Genomic DNA, 12150 nt, shown 5'->3' with positions numbered 1-12150 from the left:
CTCCTCCTCCTCATTACATTATCTGCAAATGGGATCATCGCTGTATATACCCATGTTGTGTAGATGTTTTCTCAGATACCAGTGACCGGTTAGTAGTCCCACCACCCCTCTGAGTTTTGCCCTCTCCAATTGCAGCAGTGTTTTTGCCAATCTTGGTGAGCGCTGTTTCATCATAAGTTTACTATGTCTAGCACCACTAGAGTTTATCCACTTCTCCTTTTGTTTTGCTTGGATCCATTCTGCGATGGAGGATTCTATGATAGTTTTTGTTATCCCAAGGATAGATTTGGGGCCTATGTATGGTCTTGCAGATCCTCCTCTGGCCAGTCTGCCTGCTTCCTCGTCACCCAAAATTCCCCTGTGCCCTGGCACCCAAGATATCATCAGGTTGTTGTGTTTTCCCATGTTTTGGAGATTTTGGATGCATTCACTGACTAGTATGTACACAGTGTACTCCCGATAATCCAAAAGTCTGCCTTATGTGGCACATTTCGGTTGGCGAAGTAGAAAACTTTCACAAGTTTTTGCATTTTCCAATGAGATCATTTTGGTCTGCCTAGCTGTTTTTTTGTCATTTTGTTTCAGCTCTTTGGTCTTCAAGGGTTTTAACCAAAATTATTATTAAAAACTGATGATAGTTAAAAGCTGAAACAAATCCGAACTGATCAGACTGATTTGACCTGAACAGCCCGAAATGATCAGAAACGACCAAATTATAATTTCCCCCATGCTTTTTCAAATGTCCCAACGTATTTTTCAACATATCAAATGATATGTCTATAATTCATTCGTTTCTTAATAAACCAGTTTTATTTTACTGTTAGTTCTGCGTCGTAGTTTTTCGTCTAATCCAAATTATTTGAAAACAATCTTCTAATTTTTCTGTTATTAACTCCAGCAAAGTAGAATTGCTCACAGAAATAGTTAAGGTGGATTGAGCATATCAATTAATTGAATGAAAACAAAGGTTCTACTCACAACTATTTCGCAATGATCTGGATTTTGAGCCCGTAAATGCTTGAACACTAAATTTTTATTCAGCCTAACAATGAGCCTTCTAGAGCGCGAAATCCGGATCCAACCAGTGGATTGTTAATATTCTATAAAAATAAATGATATACAAGGAATATTACTCTACAATTTATAAAATCAAACTTGTGAATTTAAGGGTTTTAAACCATTATTATTAATTGTTGTAAACAAGGAGCTTATGTAAATCATGTCACATCCACGCCAGATAAATAAATCTGATTAGCTCGATTATATCTCATAATCATCAGGTTCATAATGACAGAAAAAACCAGCGAGAAAGGCCAAAAGAACGATCAAAGATCATAAATCTAATTTATACACCTTAGTGCTTTAAGTTCATAAATTTAGACAAATGTAATATCCCACTTTTCTACTAAACAATTAAGTATGAGGCCAATTTGAAAAAAAAAAAGTTCAATCTCTTCATCAAGCTTTCGAGAATTATATCCCTTCATCAGAACGTTGAAATTATTAATTCCAAGCTTGGCTAATATAAAAATTTACTACATTGAAACTTAAGATTTCAATTGAACATTGAATATAATGTTCTACAAAAATATTTAGATGATAAACAATTACAATTAGTCTATGATTTATGAAACCAAACATAGATCATGTCCCATCCACGCCAGATAAATAAATCTCATGAGCCATGTTAGATTATATTAGTCTCTGACACCCTTAATCATTTCAAAACAACAGCCAAAACCTGCAAGAAAGGCCAATAAGAACAATAATAGGAAGCCAACCCATAAGTTCATCATAGATTTAGATATATTTCATAGATAAATTTAATAACTCTCAATTAAATCAATACTTGCATTAATTATTTTTGTTCTCTATCTTATCATTGTCAATTTGCTGTAAATAGTGTCAAACTTTCTTAATGTATAGCATTGTTATAAAATGACATGTAACATCACTTTTTTTTTTAGTTTGTTATTGTTTAAAAAATTTGGGTACAGTATATTCAAGGAATATTACTCTAAATTAAAATTAGAATTTAGAATTAAAATAATTTCAGTTTCCATGTTACTGAGATACTTTTGTAAGACATAATCTTATTTATTTATTTTACAGAGATGTTAGACAAAAACGTCAGGAATTAAACAAGCTAAGGTCTTTGATTGGGAAACCAATAACGCTGAAATTCCCTCAAATGATGGACTTGATGTCAAGATGTTCTAAAATCCCAGATGTAAAGCCACAAAGGATAAACAATATGCAATCCGATCAGCCAGTATCGCAGAACAGAAATCAACAATCGCTCCAACTCATATTGCCCGGTAAATTTTTAAACGGATGTCTACAGAAATATTTGCATGCGTGAATGTTAATTCTGCTTTCAGGGACGAAATGGTGTGGTACGGGTGACATAGCTGCAAACTATTTTGACCTCGGTACTCAATCCGAAATCGACAAGTGCTGCAGACTACACGATATATGCCCAGTGAAGGTTCATGGCTACTCTTTCAGATATGGAGTCAACAATACATCGCCAATTACCAAGTAAGAGAAAGAAAAAAGAAAACCAAGTGTGAAAAAAAGGAAAAAATCAATGAATAAAAGTATTTGTGCTTATACTTTTAAATGAAAAACAATTCAAAAAGTAGAAATACAGATATCATATATATATAATATTTGGGGCTATGCTCCAACCCAAAAGCTTTTGAAGAATAAAAACTGGTTGAATAGTTATAAAATTAAGGAATAATTACTAAACAAAACACCACCCTTCCTTCACACAGAACATACAAATACTCTTATCTATTTACGATGACTTGTCTGTTATAATTTATATATAAACATTATATCTTAATGTTTTTAGTTGAGATGAAAAAAAGTTAATGGCACGAGCAGGATTCGAACCCACGATCTTCGGCTAGATACGCCGCTGCTCTACCACTTGAGCTATCGTGACCTCGATCCACTCGGATATCAACTTCCTATCTCAACCCTACCTTATGAGTTTATGAGTTCATGAAAAATGGCAAAAAAGGAGGGAAAACTCATAAGGTGGGGTTGAGATAGGAAGTGGATCGAGGTCACGATAGCTCAAGTGGTAGAGCAGCGGCATATCTAGCCGAAGATCGTGGGTTCGAATCCCGCTCGTGCCATTAACTTTTTTTCATCTCAACTAAAAACATTAATTAATTGTAATGATTTAATTGGTCAAGCGGACCACGAAATTAGTGAATTTAAAGAATTATATCTTAATCCTGAGGAAGATCAATATAGATCAAAAGCTTGGCAAATTGTAAATTCACTGCTGACAATCCTGATCACTGCCCATCCTAAATTTCAAGTATAAATGTTAGTAAGATTTTTTGTTTTAAATTTGTTGTAAATCAGTGAATGGATGTTGAACCATTCATTATGTTCAAAGAAAGATTCCTCACTGAAGATGGCACAAAGTTTGAGTAATATAAAAAAACCGCGAGGGTAGATGGACCAAGTGCTGGTTCAGATTTTTTCTATATTTTCTTAAGATCTGCAATTTCTGACATGTAATTTTATCAGACAGAAGTATATATATTTACAAGTATTTCTTATTTAAATAGAGGGAAGCAAATAATCAATATTATTTTCCCACTTCACTGTCTCCTCCTCAGAAAGGAGGTCACAGGGCCATTTCCTCTTAAAACGCCTTATGGGGTTGGAGGGATGGGTTCTGTTGAAAAAGGCTTGGGCAAAACTTTTGAGGTTATGAGAGATTATGGTGGAAAATTTTTTGATAAATGGAATTTTAAGGTCATTGTGGACGGTAGTATTGTAGACATAATTTGGAACATTTATAATTAATCTGAGGACTTTAGGCTGAATGCTGATTGGAGACGTTGGATATTGGAAGGGGTTACCCAAAGTTCTATACTGATGTCCAAATCACTTTAATTTTTGTAGATTAAGTTTTTGTTTTTTGTCAATAGCTTGGATTATCATTCTATAAGTTTGTAGAGTAGACTGTAGCATCTGTTTAGGACTTGTCATTTCAATCGTGTATGCTGACTCCATGGTAAGCATAAGATTTGGTGGAACCCAAAGTAACGAACGAATTTTTTCAGATAGGAACATTGTTGTAGTAGATTGTCAGAGATTTGCTTTGGAGTCTAAAGTAATATGGATCCTCTTGGTTCCATTTATCTTCATTTTTTCTACACCAATCTGCTATACACCTGATATGTCCCTGCAGGTCCTCTGAAGCAACTGCACAATTGGGAGTTCAGAGGTAGTAGGTGTAATGGGAATGCTTGCAGTATAAAGGATATAGAGGAGTGGTCCCAGCACACTGCCCTGTTGTACTCCTGTGGCCAGAGTGCAGTATTGAGAAGAGAAGAACTGCTATGTTAGATAAGAGCAAATGATTAGGTATGGCACAATTGTGTAACATCAAGAACGGCTCCCAGACAATTTTCTTTTCATTCAAGGGAGAAAGATACATGGTTTACATAGTGGAACACTTGTGGAATGGTGAAAAAAGAGCCAAATTGATAATCGAGAGGTTAGAGGAGTTTAATTTTGGCAATAGTATTTGAGGGTATTTTTTTGTTTTTCAAATATATTGGATGTGATGGGAAGTAAACTAATTGGACGATATGATGCTTTGGAAAGTGGTTTGCCAGATTTCTGGAAGAGGATGATGTTTGAATATTTCCAATGTAAGGGAAAATGGATAGTGTGGAATATACAATTGTAAAAGTATCTGAGGAATATATTGGCTTTTTGAGTTAGTTGTGGGAGAAGTTGGGATATAATAAGGTAAAAACCAGGAGCCTTGCGATTCACTTGGATATACTTGACCAGAGCAGGTAGTTTTGCCCAAGGTATATTTACCCACTTCTTTAGACTTTCTTCTGTCATAGGAATTTTAAAATTTCTTTTTTACTTAGTGTATACGTCAGGGATTTGGTTGCGTTTATTGCCCTTTCCAGTGCTCGTTCAACAAGGGTTTGTTTTATTATATTTACACAAGGCACTTTTTAAGAAAAACATTATCTAAAAAAATAAAAATACAATCTTAATTAATTTTTATAATCTGAACGAATATAATTCAATAAAACAACTAAACAGGAACTATGAACAAATATATATTAAATTGTGATCACATCACCCACAGGAAAACAAATTTATGAAACTTTGACATCGACACAAGAAGATGAGGTGATAATAAAAAGTAAAAACATTTTTGCTCTAAACAATATAAAAGTTAAAATATTGGATGCAATGTTATCTCTCATTGTACAAGTATAAAACGCTTAAATGATATATATATTTTTTTTAAAGAAAATTTAGAAAAGAAAAAATATATATTTTTAACAGCCATGCTTCTTACTGATATTTTTCAAACAAAAACAAATAAACTAAAAAATCCCTTAAATTTGATTTCAGATCCCACTGCAAATGCGACCAAGAGTTGAAGCGTTGCCTGAAAAAAGAAAATCAACCTATAGCAAATTTAATGGGCCAGATTTACTTCAACGTAATCAAAATACAATGCGTTTCTGGCACTGTACCAAACCTGCAAGTGTTAGATCAAGGAAAATACTGATTGTAAGGCACAAAATCATTCATCATCTTCAACAAGATCATATCCTTGGGGCTGCGGAATGAAACGTATATACATTCAGCCACTGCAAGTCCCTTGCCCTCGTTATCAACTTTTGCTGTACATCAGGAGAATCATGTCTCAACATGGTGCCCAATACCCAGAACAGTTCTTTGCAGAGGTGTTTGTAACTCGAGTTCATAAAAATTCTCATCGTCTTTAACATTATCTCCCAATTGTCGAGTATAACATTAGCGGTATATCCGTTAGCATCTATGCTTAAATTGCCTAAAGTTCTGACTTGTGCAGTCACAGACATTATATTCTTAGAACACAATGATTCCAGTTTGTCCAAATTGTAGATTATCGTTCCAGGGATCTCTTTCTCGAGGAGTTTCGGTATAATATACTTTACTGAAGATAAATGATATAAAAGCCATTGGACGTGGACTGATGACACAAAATATGGATGCACTGAATTTACTACTGCTAGAACCTCATCATCCCTGCAAACAAAACAAAGAATTATCCTTAATGTTAATTCTGAAGATTAATTAGTGTAAATATGTTGTACAATTTTTTATAACAATTAGATTTTACAATTTAGCCTATTCCAATCATCCTTTTATTTGATCCTTTGCTGTTTGATAAGTCTGATGTGTTGCGACATTTTCACAAGCTAATATGGTGGGTTTGAGTTAAACTTGGTCAAATTGGCAAATCCACTACTGAAGATGGCGAAATGTCAAAACAAACCTGACAGATCAAAACATCATGGTTAAGCAGACCAGGATGAATTGAACAAAACAGAATTGAACTAACTAAATGTTTATCACCCCACAGAGCTCAAATATTTGTAAATATTTTTATTTATTAATTTATATTTTCCTTGTTTTATACTCTATTGTAAATATTTATACTTAAAAGCAATCAATAAACTGGTGAATATGAGTCAATTCCAATGTGATTTTGAGGAAATAAGTAAATTGTACACAATTGAACAAATTAATTAGGTAATCAGATTTATTCTTATATATATAAATAAATGTTGAATTATAATTTTTTTAATAAAATCTAGAAATAAATCAATGCTGAGCTTTAGTTTTATTTTATTCACTTACTTCAAAGTCATTTTAAGGCTTTTTGTTAGCATGACGAGCGCTTTCGCTGTTAGCTCGCCTAGCTCAGGAAATTTGATTGTCCTTTGAAATGCTTCCAAAATTCCTTGGGAGTAGAGAAGCCGGCTTGTTTTTTCACCAGTGCCAGCCAAATTGCTCAAAGTCTCGATTGCAACATCCTACAAATATTTTAACAAATTATCTACCTAGGTAAGTATATAAAAGCAATTTTCTTATGTGATTGATAACCCTAAAAACTACTGAACCAGTTTGAAAATTTCATGTTTTTTCTTATTAATACAAGGATTGTTTACAAAAACTACTGATTGAATTTCATTGATACAAAGGTACGTACTTCACTGCTATCTTCAGTAGATGAAACAGTGGTGTAGGTCAGAGGCCTATGGCCTCCTGAGATCCTAAGCCCAATCATCAGAATTGGAAAAAAATGCTCTGAGTTTTCTCGTTTATTCAGTTTAGGATTACTGGTGAACATTCGTGGACCAACAATATTCCAAAATTTAAGAAAAGTTGATAGCCGGTTGTGTGCAACATAAAGAGAAGCTCGGGGGATCGAGGTCACAAGCGGTTAGAGCACTGGCAAATTGAGACGAAGGTCATGGGTTCGAGTCCCACTTGTGACACTAATTTTTCTTCTCAATCATCTTTGCATAAAAATTAAAATAAGAAATAATACTTAATCTTTCAATTAATTAATCTTTACGTAAGGTATTGATTGAGATTAAAAAGTCAATGTCACGAGCGGGATTCGAACCCATGATCTTCGGCTAGATACGCCGCTGCTCTACCACTTGAGCTATCGTGACTTCGATCCACTCGGGCACTAACCTCCCATCTCAACCCCACCTTTTGAATTTTATCATTTTTCAAATGTCATGTAATCCATTTGATTCTCGGCGACAAATGAAATGGCCACAGAGAGCTTTAGTGAAGGTATACTTCATTTAAATTATTAAATTCATTAGATTTCGTGGTCCGATTGACCAAATAACATCTTTCAATTAATTAATCTTTATGTAAGTTATTGGTTGAGATTAAAAAGTCAGCGTCACGAGTGGGATTCGAACCCACGACCTTCGGCTAAATGCGCTACAAGCTGCTCTACCACTTGAGCTATTAAAATATTTAGCTATTATTATAGCAATCTCAACCTATACCTTACATAAAGATTAATTATTTGAAAGATGTTATTTGGTCAATCAGACCACGAAATCTAATGAATTTAATAATAATTAATGTAGAGAAGCATGACAAAAATTGTGTTAAACTGAAAAGGATGAACAATGGTACAGTTCACTACCTGATACGACAATTTCTGCTCATCCAAATTAACATGCTTTGTAGCAATCAAAATATCAATATGTGCACCATAAAATTGGAATGAATTATGGGAGAAATTTAAAGATTTCATGATCTTTAATGCCTCAACTTCATAAAAGATGTTTATACCTTGCAATTTACACAAGACAATATAATGAAGCATTTTGAACAAAAACAAATCTTTCATAATCGTTAATAATTGTCGCAACTAGGAACGACATCACCTAAATGAATAGCTAATGACATATTTCATACTGAATTACAAGCAAAAAATACTTCAACATCAATGAATTAAATATATTACAATAAAATATTTAAAAGTTACTTCAAGAACAAAAAAAAGTTTATGATGCGATATTGCAAGTAACAAAATATTATATGTACTTCCCGTGTAGGAAAACCAAGTGATTGGTTGGTGTATATGCCAACTGGGAACCAAATCATCAAAAACACTGTGTATCCGAGAGAATTGTAATGAACTTAATGTTTAATAGAACAGTACTTACAATGTATGTAATTCAAACCCCAAAAATAATAAAGTATTTAAAATAGATGTAGCTAAATTACTTAAGATATTTTTTGTAAATATCCTAACTGAGCAATAAGCAAATGCCTGATGTTTTTCTGTGACAATAGAAAGTATCATTCACTGAAGAAATTTAAGTAGAATCAGTTTGTACCATTTTTGCCACATGAATAATAATGAATTTTATAAAAGCTATAAATGACCTCAGGCAATGACTGATTGTGCCTGTAGCAGACTAAAGCAAATAAAACATTCGACTTGGCCAATGTGGTTCATCTCCTCTTGAATCTGTATTAAACCTTCATCCTGGTTTGCTTCAAATAGCCTAGAGCAGCCTCAAGGTGTTTTGACCAATCCAGTGTGTTTCAAGCCTAAAATTTACCACTTGCAGTATACTATGCAAACATTTAATGGCCCTACAATGGCCATTATGTGATTGGCATACAGTGGCCAATGTGTGATGACAGTGGTGAAGGATGGCTTTGGGTGATATAACATTTGAAAAATTGACATTCACATCACGTGGATAAACTGATTCTAAATATTTTGACAACCGACAAGAAGGAAACTGCCATCTATAATGATAATGAAGCCTGTCAGGTTACAAATTCTACCTCTTTGGCAACTACTTGAGGGCAAAATGATATTTGGATTGTCTCGTTGAGCTTTGATAACGGGCAATGAGGAGAAAAGTATGACCTATAATGCTGATAGTTCTGGCTTCAGATTTTACTAACAATCTGGGGCAAAAATAACACTGAATAATTAATATTAGTAAGTACTGAATTACCATGATTATATTTTATGTGAAAAAGAAGATTGCATTTCCTTAATTGAATCTAACATCATTCCTATTTCTTATGCTGCGTTTTTCTCTTCATTGTGAAAGCAAAGTAGTAATAATTTTAGAATTATTTTAGTTTGCAATGTTAGAAGTGTCAATCACTTTTTCTCTTACAACAATCTGGGATCAAAGTATGGTCTTGAACAAAAAACCAAATTCAGTTGTTACTGCCAAGCTTTTGACTTATTTAAAGACCATACCTTGATCTAGAGTGTTCATGAGTGAAAAAGTAATCGATACTTCTAACATTGAAAAGGTGCATTATGAAGCAAAACAACTTGTACGAAATAACAAACAGACTAACCACTTAAGATGTTGAAATGCAATAATGCATCTAAAATGTCAAAAAAGCTTATAACAAAGATGGTTGGAAACGACCAATCAAGAACCTTTTTATTTTTTTTTTTTTTTTTTTTTTTTTTTTTTTTTTTTTTTAGATTTTGCATAAATAGATTGATTATTATAAAACAAAAGACCATACCTCATCCAGAGTGATTGTGAATTATTTTAGTTTCATTTCTTTTATTTTAATAACATTCATAATTATAATATTGTTTTTTTTTAAACAATGTTGTCCTTTTAACTTTTATATTATTTTTAGTTTCAACGATTTTTTGAATGTTTTAATTACACTTTGTTTAATAATCAATAAAACTAAAATTATTCAGAAATCGTGAGAAGCGGTCTGGTGTGTTGTAGGTTTCAGAAAAACATTTTCTTTATCGTGCCAACGTTTCGATCTTTATTGAGATCATCTTCAGGGCCTGGGATTTACAAACATTGTTTAAATTTAACAAATACATGTAGGATGTGGAAAAAAGTGAATTTATACAATGCAAAAAAATATATTTTTTATATTCAATCAAAGTATTTCAACTCACTCAGAGTTTGTTTTCTGCGTAAGTGTGCCATTCTTGCGTCTCGTGTTGAGATGGGCACTCTCAACACGACACGCAAGATTGGCACAATTACGCAGAAAACAAACACTTTGAGAGAGTAGAAATACTTTGATTGAATATAATTTTTTTTCATTGTATAAATACACTTTTTCCCACATCCTAAATGTATTTGCTAAATTTAAACAGTGTTTGTAAATCCCAGGCCCTGAAGATGATCTCAATAAAGATCGAAACGTTGGCAGACAAAGAAAATATTTTTCTGAAACTTACCACCAGATCTCACGATCTCCAAAAATTCATTAATTAACGGTCCCTGATCACCACAAAAATCAATAAAACCATTAAAACAATAATTAATTTTGAATTTTAAATACTAATTATCCCTGGTTCCAAGAGAAAATCGCATTTGGGTCAAAATACATAATAATAGTAAAATTTACTACATGGATATTTATGCTTGTTTGTTAAATTTGTATGTTGTCTGTTTCTACCATAAAAAAATAATAGAGAGCAAACTAACTTAAAATACCGAGAGCTAAAATATGCAAGGAAAGTGACACAACTAAAAAAGGTGTAGTTCAGCTGGATATTTAAAGTTTTGTTTTTGCAGTCTTGGACAAACAAAAGAGAATATTGATAGATGATGATATTTTTTATTGCCAACAACCCTAATTGTGCATACTTAATATATAAGTAAAAAAAGTAAACTTCCATCTGTCTCTCCTGTAAAATTTCCTTTTTTTTTAGCTGTGGCACTTTTCTTGAGGGTGTGCATATACTGTTAACACTAATTTGTATAAATAGGTTTTTGTTTATTTTTGTAATGTATAAAACTATTTGTGAGCTCACAATTCCTGCTCACAAGTTAAACTTACTAAGAGCTGGCTGTTCATTGTACATTATTTTGTTCTACGTTAACATTTAAATTTTTTTGCTTTATTTAATGTTGAGCTAATTAATTCTTGTCGTGTCTTGTCATTCAAGATTGTCAATGGATGATTATAAATGATAATAGCATGGTTGACTTCTTACCATCAGTTTATAATTGCAACCTTGTAGTATTGTGATGAGGTATGGGGTTGCCGCCTTCGCCAGCTTGTAGCAGGTTTTGCCGTCGCCTAGGGAAAGGTTGCAGCAGCATTCCGTCGCAAGCAATTGTTCATAGGAGTTTCTGCCTGAAATCCTTACATTTAATATAAAGTTTTAAATGATAATACAAGAAGAAACTCACTTAGCAAGTATCCGACCAAGGAGTGCAGAGCGCCTTCAATCTTCATGAAAGCGACGATGAGCGATTCGTCCTGGATGAATGCCGCTTTGAGCACAGCGAAGGCGTCTTCTTTGTCCTTGCCATGTCCCACTATGCAAGCGGCCGCCTTGACCACGTCGCTTTCCCCGTAGCTTTTCTGCAGTTGGAACTTAGAACTTAAGTCCCTGTGCATGTCGAAAAGCTCTTGTCTTCGCTTGATCCTCTCCTGGGCAGCGTTGCTTCTCAGCTTGACTCTGATGTTTACAGACGGGTTTTCCGTCTCTTCGGCCATCCTGTTCTGACCCACTTTAATCCTCTGATAATCCAATACACAAAAATAACTAAAGGATTAGCCTAAGTGATTAGAAGGATAACAGCCCGTTCAACCTTCTCCATGCCTGGAATGCTGGAATCTGGATCTCGATGTACTCCATAAGTCCATATCGATATCTATTGGCAACGTAATAATCATAAAATAAAGGATCTCATAAAATACTACTGAATCTATCAACCTCAGCAGTCAACCTTTAAGCGAAGTTCGTCCTTGTTACGGGTCCGCATAGTCTCGCCGTTATCGGCAGCCAAGTTTTGATATAAA

The 12150-nt window shown here is 33.6% G+C and overlaps 2 protein-coding genes across 2 annotated transcripts in view; one reads left to right on the top strand and one right to left on the bottom strand.

Moving 5' to 3' along the window:
• The window catches only part of LOC106674217, a 50986-nt gene extending 44800 nt beyond the window's left edge, over positions 1-6186 (top strand). Inside the window, exons 2-4 of the mRNA XM_014406826.2 lie at positions 2113-2318; positions 2382-2541; positions 5419-6186. Coding sequence (XP_014262312.1) covers positions 2113-2318; positions 2382-2541; positions 5419-5578 — 526 coding nt within the window. The 3' untranslated portion in view covers positions 5579-6186. The remainder of the gene's footprint in view (positions 1-2112; positions 2319-2381; positions 2542-5418) is intronic.
• On the bottom strand, positions 5100-11956 carry LOC106674215. The gene is made up of 5 exons (XM_014406824.2): positions 11535-11956; positions 11336-11478; positions 6697-6872; positions 5549-6081; positions 5100-5455 (listed from the first exon to the last, which is right to left on the bottom strand). Exons 1-4 carry the CDS (start codon positions 11842-11844, stop codon positions 5616-5618), a joined length of 1095 nt encoding a protein of 364 aa, XP_014262310.1. The 5' UTR covers positions 11845-11956; the 3' UTR covers positions 5100-5455; positions 5549-5615.
• Between the last annotated feature and the right edge of the window lie 194 nt (positions 11957-12150).

Source organism: Cimex lectularius, unplaced genomic scaffold (genome assembly GCF_000648675.2).
Source record: "Cimex lectularius strain Harlan isolate CLEC.00 unplaced genomic scaffold, Clec_2.1 scaffold63, whole genome shotgun sequence".
In the NCBI taxonomy this organism is placed as follows: Eukaryota; Metazoa; Arthropoda; class Insecta; order Hemiptera; family Cimicidae; genus Cimex; species Cimex lectularius.
The sequence above is the reverse complement of the archived record's forward strand: the minus strand, read 5'-3'. Positions and strand labels throughout refer to the sequence as shown.